We start from the raw sequence: 12,968 nt of genomic DNA, 5'->3' as shown, positions 1-12,968 counted from the left end.
TAACACATTACCTTGTATCAATCTTACTCTAGTTTCTAATATTCTGGCAAACTTGTGTGAATGGATTGTAAAGTATTGGCAGTGATCATTTTCCAATAATCTAGTCCATAAATGTTTAAATAGATTCACAAGAAAGACCTTTTAATAAGAAGGGGAAGTTTGAACAAGCTCACTGGGAACAATTTAAAGAAATATGTCGTATATCAGCAGTCAGTTTCAGTGGATATCGAGGAATGTGCATCTGAAGTTTCACATTTAAATCTAAATGCAGCATTGTACAGCATACCATATAAGTCAGCTTATAAAGAAAAGAATGTAAATAGAAATACCGATGTATTTAATACAAAAGAAAGTGAAGAAAGTACCATGGATTCAGAAAACAATATGAATTAAAGTAATAGTGTTAAATAATATTAGCAATTGTTGGAAGATTGTACATAAATTATCATTGCTTAGTTTAAAAAAAGTTATTTGTCCTTATGATTTACCATTAAAAGACATTTTCATTTATTTAGTTTGGTGAACTTTGATAGAAGTGGTTTGAATACTTTTTACCTTTATCTTTGAAGTACTTTTATGAACTATTAACAGAATTGTCATCATGTTTTAGAGTTGCATTTGGGTGGTTGCTTTGCAGACTGAGCAGGAACTTGTGTGTGCAGAGGAGTTTGGGAAGCAGGCTGTTCGCACCCCAGCCAATCTCCGTGTCCTTGAATGCCAGATGTGTACGTGCGTGCTGTATCAGTATCTGGACAGAACCAGTTAAATTCAGTAGGACTTGTATTTGTGAAACTGTGTGTAGCCACACCCATGATACTGTAACAGGAGTGTTTTTTCTTTCTTTAATAAAAGGCTGTGACACAGGGCAGCTACTCTGAGAGAATGGACTGTCTCTCCCTGGCAGCCACAGATAACTTTGACTCGCTTGTGTCTTCATTGCATACCTTCTCTGAGTTTATCAGTGTGTCTAACTCGGACAGCAATGCTGCTCCAGGAGAAGATCAGCTGAGGTATGTCATGTTTCAGAAATTACTTGACATAGTGCAAGAGATATTACAATTATTTATTAAGATATGGAAAGAAGGTAAAAAAGCTGGAAGAGTGGATTAATACTACCAGTCAATACACCTGGGAAAGATCCTAATAATGCTGGTAATTATAGACCTATTGCCCTGACATCCCATCAGTGCAAGTGGATGGAGGAGATATTAGTCAGACGACTTAATTAGAGATGTAGAGATATAGAAAACATTTAAAATGGAAGAATTAATGAGCATTGTGTTCTTTGATATATAAAAGGCTTATGACTCAATATGGAGGGAAGGGCTATTAATTAAACTGAACATGATGGGAATTACAGGCAGGTTTTATAACTTGGCTTTAGATTTCCTGTCAGAAAGAAGGTTTAGAACTAAAGTGGGATCAGAAGTATCTGAGGAATTTGAAATTATTAATGGAATTCCACAAGGAAGTTTTATTAGACCCGTGTTATTTAATGTTATGATAAATTATATTTTTATGAATCTCAACAGAAGGATTGGGTCAGCTTTGTATGCAGATGTTAGGGCCATTTGGACAAGAGGACGTAATCTCACAAGAGTAAGAAATAAAATTAAGGAAGCAATAAGAAGGTTTGAACAATAGCCGTATTATTGGGGCTTTAAGCTCTCTCCAAGTAAATCTTTCCATATGAAATGCACCAAGAAGAAAGGGATAGATAAAAAGATCTTGAAACTATACGGCCTCAATATGGAAACAGTTGATCATTTTAAATATCAGAGAATGTGGTTAGACCAAAGGGGAACATGGAAAATACATACTAAAAGGGTGGACTCAAAATGCAAGAAAATCCTAAATCTGATCAGAGCAATAGTGGGGAAAGACTGGGGAGCAAATAAACAATCACTGATGTATATTCATACGGTTCTAATGACATCAACAATAGATTATAGGTGCTTTGTATATAGAACAGCAGCTAAAACCCATTTAATGAAAATACAAAGAGTTTTAATAAAGCATTGAGGATTTGTTCCAGGGCAATAAGACCAACTAAGGCCATACACGTTGAGTTGGGAGAAATACCTTCAGATCTGAAAAGAGATAAACTCATGCTTACATACTGGTCTACGTGGTTGTGGGAATAAAAACCCTGCATGCAGTGTTTGGAATATAATTATTTTAAAGGTAATGGTTTTAGGTGGCTAATAAAGGCTAAATCAGAGGCATATAGAATAGAGAATAAATGGTTTTACTCCTACAAATAACATCCCCATATGGTTGTTTTTAAAAACTGAGATAGATTTAAATATGATGAAACTAAAAAAAGAGTGGCCAGAGAGTCGCAAATGACACCTGGCAAATCAATATATAACAAACAAATATTACTGTTATTTAGATATTTATACAGATGGGTCCAAGAATGAAAAAGATAAGGTAAGAATAAGAATACACATACCAACAATAAATGTAGGTATTGGGAAAAGATGACCTGATCAGGTGTCAGTGTATACAGCAGATATGATGGTGATTAATGTAGGATTGCAGTGGGTTGAATAAGTAAGACAGAGTGGTATGTTGCATTGATTCTGAGGCAGCCCTTTATGGTATTCAAAATATGAAATCTAACAGAGAAGATTTAATGCTAGAAATCTATCAACGTTTATATAGAATACGAATGCTTCACATAGATAGGATATTTTGTTGGGTATCTGCCCGTGTAGGTATAAAAGGGAATGAGGGAGCAGACAAAGTAGCAAAAAGATCAACCAGGATGATCAATGTTATAAATATACCTTTTGGAAAAGGAGAAGCTAAGACAATGAAAAAGAAATGATGAAGACATGGCAGGACAGGTGGGACATGGATAAAAGTGGACGGAAATATTATAGTGTACTTAAATCTATTAATGCCAAGGGTGTGACTAGAAAGAACAGAAGAGAGGAGAGTGTTTTAACCAGATTAGGATTCGATCATACAGGATTAAATATAACATTGTATTAGGTAAAAGTCAAACACATGAATGTCTGGAATGTAAAGTCACAGAAAGTGCACAACATATATTATTACATTGTAGGAAATATAAGGTTTGAGAGGATTCGACTAAATCAAAATATAAGTCAGGCAGGAAGGAACTGGAACCTTAAAGGTTTTTCAGAACAGCAGGAGCGGGGCTGAAGGAAACATAGAAAGATGTTTCTGTAACCACTGTATTCGCCTCTGTCTAAATACATCTTTGTACCAACAAAATCCATATTGCCAGAACACACACGAAGGAACGTGGTGGGCTTTTATTTTAAATGAATAAAAAACGTTTTTGTGGTACAGTCACCTAAAAATGAGCTTTAAACTTCCAACACCAGCTGTCCTTAAACACACAATAATGGGCCAATGATCTGAAGACACCCCTCAGGTTATTAAGAGAAATGTTGTTTAATGAAAATGACAGTATTTAACTCATTCATGCTTTACAGGACAAGTAAAAGTAAAAACTGCCTTTTTGTTTGATGGGTAATTTATTTAACATTGTGTGTCCACTGTAAAACAACTGCTGGAAACATTTATTAGCCTCATGATTTACAAACCCAAAGGAGCTGAATGTACAGAACAAAATAAGTAAAACAGGATTTAAAGTTTGAGGTCCTAAATGGTTTCATTTCCAGGAACACAGTAACAGTTTTCACTTCCTGGTCAAAAACAAGTATGATAAAAGTTTCATTTAAGATTATTGTTTTTAAACTGTTGGCATGCTTGTATTGTTTTCATTTCTGATTTGAAATTTAGATTTGTATGTAAGATTGTTTTTGATTGCCTGCAAATTTAAAGATCTGTCTTTGTGGAAAAAGTTTCTGCCCAGAGCTCAGCACATTTTTACATCAGCCACAGAAACGGTTAAATCCCAATTACACACAGAATGGTTCAGTCCAAATTATTTCAGCTACATTCCACTTATGGCAGTTCTAAGAGGCTGAGCGGACCAGGACCTGAACAACTGATCCAGTTAAAGAAGCTGATGCTCCTTCACATAGCTGTGTACGTCTGGCAAAGGTCATGTTAACTGCAGGTGTAATGAAAGAAATCAGCTAGTCATTAAATATGTAATGTAAATTAATATTTTAACACATTTCTGAGTCCCACCAACTGAACAGTTTTTGTCTCTATGGTGACAAATAGGAGATGAGTAAAGTAACTCTTGTGTTTAGAGGAGTGTTTACAAGAACAGAGAAGTTCATGGGTTAGTGAAGGAGGAAGAGAAGCACCGTTAGAAATTGGCACAGCTCAAAATGAAAGTCTGTCACCCGTTCATCTGCCTCCTTTTCCTCGGTGAGTACAGTTTATATTTTTTATTTATTTTCCTGCTGTATATTTATTAGAAATTTCCTGATAATTGATCAGTACCAAGCGGGATCTTCTTAAAACAAACTCTTCAGTCTTTCTCCAGCTGCATGTCCACCATGTTGCTGGCTTTTGTAGTAAAACTGGTGCTAAGTTGTAGATCCAATTTTCTGGACCTGTATTCCTGTGCTCATCTTCTGTGCTGTTAGAAAAAACTTTGGTTCCGTTACAGTTTTTTACAACTTGCAGATCAGTAAACCTGCAGCTAATTGAGCTTTGAGATCACGAGGAAACACCTTAGTTTGTTTTCTAAAGATCACCAGAGCAGCAGTAATCTGACGACTGCAGCAAAAGTTAATTTTACAGAGCAAAACTCTCTTCTTTTTAAGCCAGCCACCATCCAGAAACATCACCTGTAAGAGAAAAATCATTTGTTATTTTTAATGACATTTCATTTATATAAACATGTTCTGCATTCATCTAAAATGATCAAGTAGGGTAGTTGGTGCTTTTTAATGGAAACTTTCTTTGAGTTTTTATTTATTTTCCTGGTTATTTTGTGCTAGTTTTATTGTTTTATCCACCACCACTTTGCATTTATCGTTTTATGAATAAAAAGTGCTCCACAATTAAATCCAGAGTTGTTTCCAAATGTAAATAGTAATGAATCCACGTATCTTCTACTGTATATTTCAGTAACCCTTTGCTGCTTGTCCTCACAGCAGGACTGCAGGACGGAGGACTTGGACCCGTTCAAGCAGAGACCTACACAGAGTTGGAAGGACGAAACATCACAGTTTCATGTTCTTTTTACTTGACTGGGAGAAAGATGTACTTCTGCAAGAAAGACTGTAGCAGAGAAAACATTCTTGTTGAAACGACTGATTACAGAGCTCAGAGAGGCAGATACAGCATTGAATTTAATAAAACAGGTACAGCATCGTATTTTCTTTTGGTGAGCATCACGGAGCTGAAAAGGTCTGACTCTGGATGGTACAGATGTGGTTTGGACCAAACCTGGATTCGACATATGGATTTTGAGATTGTTGTCAACTATGGTGAGTTCATTTCCTGGCAATTACACCAAATATCAAAGATAAAACAATAACTAAATGGCAAAGAAATGTAAACTGTAAACTAACGGTGTGTTCAGTTCATACTCAGAAGTCAAAAAAGTAGAATAAAATACCCTTAGAAGTTCTGATTCTGATTTAAATTCAGACTCAATGTATTGTTTAAATGTACAAAATGGAGAGAAATACATAGTTAACTTCTTTAAAACAGAAAGGTCAATGGGCACGACTCCAGAGTTCAAACAAAATGATGGGTGCACGGTTCAGGAGAACATCCAGAACCAGACAACCAGAACTCAATGTTCTAACCCTTTTTTGATCTTTTTAACGTGGGCAACGTGACGTACACAACTAATACATACACGGTCGTTTTTTGAGCCCCACATAATTCAACCAGCAGCACTTAAAGAACAAGAATATCTCTACAAATATGAAACCATTTAATGGACCACAATATCAGGAACAACATAACTGAAGAAGACTTCCAATGTAGAGAAAACAGTTCAGTATGTCCGGTTCGGTGTAGCAGAGGACCCCGGAATGCAGACGGGCAGGAAGCATAGATGGTGAGTAAAAGATTTAATAAATAAAACTCACTTCAGCAAGTGGTAGCAAAAGCAGGCATGGGCAGACAGGTTTGGCATAAACGAAGGACATGACATGAAGAGAGGGTGACGTGATCCAAAATGTTTCCGCGAAGAACAAGAACTGGACAATAAGAAACAAAAGCACAGGCTGGAAAATAATAAACAGAAACAAGATCCAAAACGTAAACTGGAAATAAAAATATCTTGAACCTAAAGAAAGACCCAAACACCCTGAAATCATCACACAGCATCAGTTCCTGTTACTGTAAATCCAAAATAGACTGTTTGTCACCCTCGTCTTTGGCAGCTGGAATTATTGTTTTCACAGTGCTGAATGTTTACTCTATCATCTGCAACAGGAAATTGATTTGCTGCATGTCCAGTCATCAATCAACACATGCACATGTATTACGGCAAAACAAAAAGAAATATTGCAGAAAAGCCCAAGATTTATGATTCATGCTTCAACAAAGTGCAAAGTGCAGTAGTATTGGTAACAAAAATTATGGTTTCATGACAATAGCATGAAACCATGCTATTGTCTATAAAAGGGACTCTATACATCTTGGTCTTCACTGCAGACGCTTTATACCGACCACCTGAGGGAAGCAAGTGAAAGTCTCTAAAGAGAGGATGGTCTGAAGACAACATGATAGAGGTTGCCTTCCTCAGTACCTGCCTGGTTGAAAAGTCCACAAGCTGGACCTGTGTCCTCCCTGAAGTTGTACCGGCCACTTTAACCAGGTCCAAATCTGGTTTTATTGATCAGAGACAGATTTCTGGCTTGTGTGTACATGTATATTTGATGATGCCTGAAACACATTCACTTTATCCATGTTAAAAAGTGAGGAAAGATCAACAGTTGGTGCTGGTTATCTATTTCTGAATCAACCTGTATTAATCACAGTAGTTGGTCATCCTGGTAACTGACTACAACTATTAGCAAAGCTAATCGTTTTGACTCGGTTCCCAGATCTGAGTTAGGACTTCCAAGGGTAATTAAACACATCATAAGATGATGAACAGAGAGATGCCAGGTGAATGAGCCCTGAAAAAGTGCTAGCTTTACAAACTGAAGAGTAAAGATGATGTAAATAGGTTAAAAGAAACGTGTATACGACTGAGCTGTTGTATTCTAGCATTGGATGGTCTGCTTTGTCCGTGAAAAGATAAAAACATTGTCATATTCACATTTTTAAAGCTATTCTTGGCTTTCATATCGCTGCTGTCTGACAGGAACCTTGTATCTCCAAAAATTTTATGTTTCAGGAAATGACAAAAACACCTTGCTTCAAATTGTAAATTCAAACTGTTTGGCCCAGGTTTACATGCTCATTTTGATTCTTTTTACTGGAAATATGTGAATGGGTGAAGGGTGATCAGAAGAGCTGATTTTCACAGGAAAACACAAATGACTAAAAACGGGGATACAAGGTTTTTGCTTGACAGCGACAGTATCTAACATTGTTTATAAAGGGTAGGAGCTTACCACATTTACCCATATTAGCTCACAAAGTGTTGAGATTATTAACTTTCCCTGCAAGAAAATGCATCTTTCTGAACTGGATAACGACAAAAACTCCTTCCAAGACTCAATGGCAGAAGGTTGTACTCGACTATGTTTCTTTAGACTACCTGACATGTTGGTTACATTATAAAAATGATGTCTTTGCATTGTACTTTGGAACTAATATCTCCACAACTCTCACTAGAGATTTTTGTTCTATAAAAATACTATAGAGGTCTTGATTTTGTCCAGTGCTCATTACAAGTGCTATTTCCCTTTTTTATTTATTTTTATTTGTTTTAGTATCAATGTATGTGTAGCTAACTGACTCCTGAATGTATCTATGGGCCCTTAATGTTTTATTCTCTTTTCTATTTTCTTTCTTCTTTATTCTGTATAACTGATAAAATGCAATAAATATATATCACAAAAACAAGCCAAAGTTAATTGTGCCAAATGTTAATTCCAAGCTGGACAGCAAAGCATTCAGAGATTGTGCTCCTCGTGCATCAAAACAGCTCATAAATTGTTTCTCTGAATAATATCTGAAACATCCTTATTTGACAAACATCTGAATGCAGATGTTTGGTTTGAGAATTTTGTTGACTGCACTGCTGAACCTGTCAAATTTTCCCAATCAGATTCCCCAGCAGCAACACCAACATCAACACAGAGTCTGAGCTTCTCACCTGTTTCTTCATCCTCCTCTGAAACCACCAAACAGTCTAAGAGATCAGCTCCACCTCCAGGTGCACTACATGCACATGTGTGCAGCTATGCAGGAGATGATGGGACTCTACTGAACTCTAAATGTCCCTGCAGGTATGCTGCTTTCTGTCGCCGTGGTTCTAGTCATCACCGTCATCTTATTAGCTGCAGCTTTTCTGGTGTTCTTCAAACACAGAAGCTCCAGTCAGCATGAAGGTGAGCTACAAGATACACAGTTAACATCGGTTTGCTGGACTTTAATTGCTGGGGTCTGGCTGTAACTACAACTTGCAACTGCCCTCACAGCCGAAACTTGTTAATATGTTTAAAATGTAATAATGTCACTGGGGATTTATATTTGATTACCTGCTTAAAGATGTCACGGTTAGATTACTGTGATTCTGTCTATTGAGCTATCAGGGAGTCACTGTTTTAGCTCTTTTAGCTCCTGTTCTCTTTTTACTTTACAAAGTGCGTTGGTATATTGCCCTTTTTGTCTTTTTTGGCATAAGTTTTTATCACCTTTAAACAAAAAACATCTCGCCAAACACTTTACTTTGAGTTAAACTGATCCATTGTAGTTCTAGTTGTATGTTCAGGGTCACTGTCCTGCTGGAAGGTGAACCTTGGCCTCAGTCCCAAATATTTTATTTTAAGCCTTTAATACAATTCCTTTAATAAGAGTCCTTTTGAAGACTTTTTCGGACATGTAAAAGTCTCTGACTAATATGAAACAGTTACAACAGACGTTTTTGGACGACTTGAGCTGATCCAGGTTTTTAACCCCCTCATCCACCTCCTCCCTCCAATTAGCATCAGCATTTTGTCTTTGCAACAAAACCTATTTGAGATATTTAAGTATTTTATCTTCTATGCAGCACTTTCTGCAGAGCCTTTAGTAGAAACAGGGTACGCTACCGTCATAAAGGTGAGTCAGTAAAAACCATCTACATGGGCTTCATTCATTGAAATCATCTGACTGAAGCAAGACAACTTTCTCCTGCAGACCAACAGAGTAAAGAAGGAAATCAGAGAGGACGGAGAAAACAGAACATCTGATAAGACAACTCGAACCACAGCTGAATACAGCCTCTCCAGCTGGCCACAGAACACAGTAAGTGAACTCTGAGGAATCTGAGACAAGGAAACAACATATTTTCCATTAAATTTGTGAATGTTTTTTCCCACGTGAACATAGAAATAAATCTGAATTTTTTTAAGTTGTACATAATGTTCGTTTATTCAGTTTTCCATTCAGGTAATCTTTAATAAACTCAGAATAGAATAATGTGAAGCAGGTTTAGCACAGTTAATATTTACATGAAAAAGGGAATTTTACTTATGGTATTTATGCTTTTCCCACATTAAATCCACCATTAACTTTCTTGTGTTTTCCAAGTTCTCCTGTGTGCCACATTGTCAGTTTTTGGACTCCAGCTGTGTATTCAGACTTATTTGATGATGATGCTACTGGTGATGGTTGATCTCCTTGGACCTAGGGATTTAAAGCAGCAGGGAGGCCTCCTTGTGTGCAAACAGTTTAGGCTGAGTGTGTGGAGCAGAATTTGGGACTGCTTTAAATCCTCATGGGTGATTGATAAAGGCTCCTCATCAGTTGCACGTGAGCGTGGGATGGATTTTATTCTACGGTTTCCTGAACAGGATGCCAGGTGCCGAATGCTAAGCTATGCTCAGCTAATATCAGAGACATTTTCTCAGAGAGTGGAAAAAAAAAAAAAGGAGCACAGTCCCAAAAAGACTGCCTTCTTCATGCATCTTTCAATTCAATTCAATTCAGTTTTATTTATGTAGCGCCAATTCACAACACATGTCGTCTCAAGGCACTTCACAAAAGTCAGGTTCATACATTCCAATTAATCCTAACCATTAAACAGTGCAGTCAGATTCAGTTATTTATTCAAATTGGATAAAACGTTTTTCTATCTAAGGAAACCCAGCAGATTGCATCCAGTCAGAGATTTGCAGCATTCACTCCTCCTGGATGAGCATGTAGAGACAGTGGACAGTCAATGGTGTTGACTTTGCAGCAATCCCTCATACTGAGCATGCATGTAGCGACAGTGGAGAGGAAAAACTCCCTTTTAACAGGAAGAAACCTCCAGCTGAACCAGGCTCAGTGTGAGCGGCCATCTGCCACGACCGACTGGGGGTTTGAGAGAACAGAGCATAGACACACAGAGAATGAATCCTGCCGGATAACAAAGCTGACCAACCTGTGTTTTCCTGGTATACTGCTCTGCTGTATTCTGAGTGAGGCGGTGCTTATAGGGTCCAGGTACCAGGTCCAGTAACGTAGGTTATCTGGGCAGACGTTCTTCGATCATTGTGTTTCAGTTTAATTTCAGGACCTGCTGCAGGATTAAGGGCAATAAAGGCAGTGGCTTTATAATTTTAATTAATTTAATAGCATTTTGTTGGTCTTGTTACTCTTTATATTTGAAAACCTCAACATTTTACTGAGTCCAATTACCCTGTGAACATTTGTGCAGAGTGGGATTTATTTAAATTACAACCAGGTCCTTGGAAGGAAAAATCTGGGAGTTATATTAAAAATCAGCAATCATTCAGATATTTGACTTTATTTATTTTTTGAGAAATAAAAAGAATCCGAAAATGCTGGTAAAATTATTATGATTTCATGTTATAATTATAAATAAATAAATAAAAAGCTTTAGGAGTTAATGGCTGTTCTTGTTGTGTTCCAGGTTGAAGGTGACATCCTAGATTACTCCACGGTATTTTTTTCTAAACATACAACCATCTTGGGCAGCAGCGCCCCCTGTGGTCATCGTGCAGATAGCACCCTCTACTCAGAACCTTGGACAGATGGAAACCCTGCGAACTGCAGAAAACATGATTCCCCTCCTCTTTATTCCACTATTACTTTACATCAGCAGACACAGTGTTAAATACGACACATGCGTTTAAAAAATATAATTCAGTGTGTAAAACTGCTTTGGATCATTAACATTCAGTTCAGTCACATTAAACACAAGTTAGTTTATGTCAGTGATGGAGCTGAAGAGCAGAAGGTAAAGACAAAGTTTAGGATAAATAACCTGATTTATTTAACCTATATAACCATTTGGTTTAGTTGATTAATTAACTCAATTGGCAAATTTCACTCAAGGTTATTTAAATGTGAATGTCAACAGTTTGTATCAAGAAGGACTTTTATTCAAATATAACAAGAAGCTGGTGCTCTTCTCAGCATTCATAGCTGTTTCACACGAACCACTGTTCATCCTCATTTAACCTGAAGCTCCTGTTATTTAACTAAACTCCATATTAACTGTTAGAATAAACTCACAGAGGATTGTTTTTGAGATCCTGATTTTAGTCACAAATAAGTACTTTTATTATTGGTTTATATAAATAATATTCTTTAATGTGTTCTATGAAAGCTTTAAAATAAATGGTTATTGTCTTCCAGTCTTCCAGTCAGGCTTCCTGCTCACCACAGTACAGAGACGGCTCTTGCCAAGGTGTTCAATGACATCCGTATAAATGCAGACTGTGGAAGAACCACAGTGCTGGTATTATTGGACCTTAGTGCAGCATTCGACACTGTTCATCACTCCATTTTATTAGAGTGCCTGGAAAACTGGGTCGGCCATTCTGGTACAGCACTCAACTGGTTTAAATCCTACTTGAAGGACAGGGACTTTTTTGTGTCAGTAGGTAACTTTACATCAGAGAGCACAAAAATCATGTGGCGTTCCCCAAGGGTCCATCTTAGGGCCCCTTCTATTCAATATCTACATGCTCCCCCTAACTCAGATTTTAATAAACAACAACGTAAGTTATCATAACTATGCAGACGACACACAGCTATACGTTACGATGTCACCAGGTGACCATGAACCCATTCAAGCGCTGGGTAAATGCTTAGAAGAAATCAATGCATGGATGGGCCAAAGTTTTCTTCAGCTGAATCAAAACAAAACTGAAGTAATAATCTTTGGACCAAAGGAAGAGCATTTAAAAGTTAGCCCACAGCTTCAGTTAATACAGCTAGAAACCACCAGTCAGGCTCGAAACCTGGGTGTAGTGATGGACTCAGACCTGAACCTTCAGAGGTACATAAAGGTAGTAACAAGGTCGGCCTTCTATCACCTAAATAACATCTCCAGGATTAAAGGACTTATGTCTCAGCAGGACCTTGAAAAACTAATTCATGCATTCATCTTTAGTAGAATTGATTACTGCAACGGTGTCTTCACAGGTCTGCCTAAAAAGTCGATCAGACAGCTGCAGTTGATCCAGAACACTGCTGCCCGCGTCCTCACTAGAACTAAGAAAGTGGAGCACATCGGCCCGGTTCTAAAGTCCCTACACTGGCTTCCTGTAGCTCAGAGAATAGACTTTAAAATACTTCTGTTAGTCTATAAATCATTGAATGGCTTAGCACCAAAATACATTACAGACTTGTTGTCAGTGTATCAACCACCCAGACCTCTCAGATCTTCTGGCTCAAATCTACTCTGCAGAACCAGAACCAGAACCAAACCTGGAGAAGCAGCTTTTAGTTCTTATGCTCTACTAATTTGGAATAAACTCCCAGAAAACTGTAAAAGCACCGAAACCCTAAGTTGCTTTAAATCAAGATTAAAAACGTATTTGTTTAGAGTGGCCTTTGACTTGGCCATCTAAACATTATTAGTTACGTTTTCAGTCCAATTTTCCTTTCATTTTCGTATCCATCATTCTATTCTCTTTATTTTATTTTATTTTATTTTT

General features: G+C 37.3%; 1 protein-coding gene across 1 annotated transcript; it reads left to right on the top strand.

Moving 5' to 3' along the window:
* The first annotated feature begins 4,182 nt into the window (after positions 1–4,182).
* LOC124875475 (CMRF35-like molecule 6) lies at positions 4,183–11,716 on the top strand. The gene is made up of 6 exons (XM_047377664.1): positions 4,183–4,320; positions 5,055–5,390; positions 8,141–8,321; positions 9,086–9,135; positions 9,214–9,321; positions 10,934–11,716. The coding sequence occupies exons 1-5, from the start codon at positions 4,281–4,283 to the stop codon at positions 9,264–9,266; spliced, it is 660 nt and encodes a 219-aa protein (XP_047233620.1). The 5' UTR covers positions 4,183–4,280; the 3' UTR covers positions 9,267–9,321; positions 10,934–11,716.
* The last annotated feature ends 1,252 nt before the right edge of the window (positions 11,717–12,968 follow it).

The sequence above is a fragment of the Girardinichthys multiradiatus genome, chromosome 1 (assembly GCF_021462225.1).
Source record: "Girardinichthys multiradiatus isolate DD_20200921_A chromosome 1, DD_fGirMul_XY1, whole genome shotgun sequence".
In the NCBI taxonomy this organism is placed as follows: domain Eukaryota; kingdom Metazoa; phylum Chordata; class Actinopteri; order Cyprinodontiformes; family Goodeidae; genus Girardinichthys; species Girardinichthys multiradiatus.
Note: the sequence above shows the minus strand (reverse complement) of the source record. Positions and strands in the feature narration are given on the sequence as shown.

Coding starts and splice junctions, on each gene's coding strand:
- LOC124875475 (XM_047377664.1), top strand. CDS start 4,281: ATGAAAGTCTGTCACCCGTTCATCTGCCTCCTTTTCCTCG. Junction 5,391..8,140: donor TGAGATTGTTGTCAACTATG/GTGAGTTCATTT, acceptor TTTCCCAATCAG/ATTCCCCAGCAGCAACACCA. Junction 8,322..9,085: donor AACTCTAAATGTCCCTGCAG/GTATGCTGCTTT, acceptor TCTTCTATGCAG/CACTTTCTGCAGAGCCTTTA.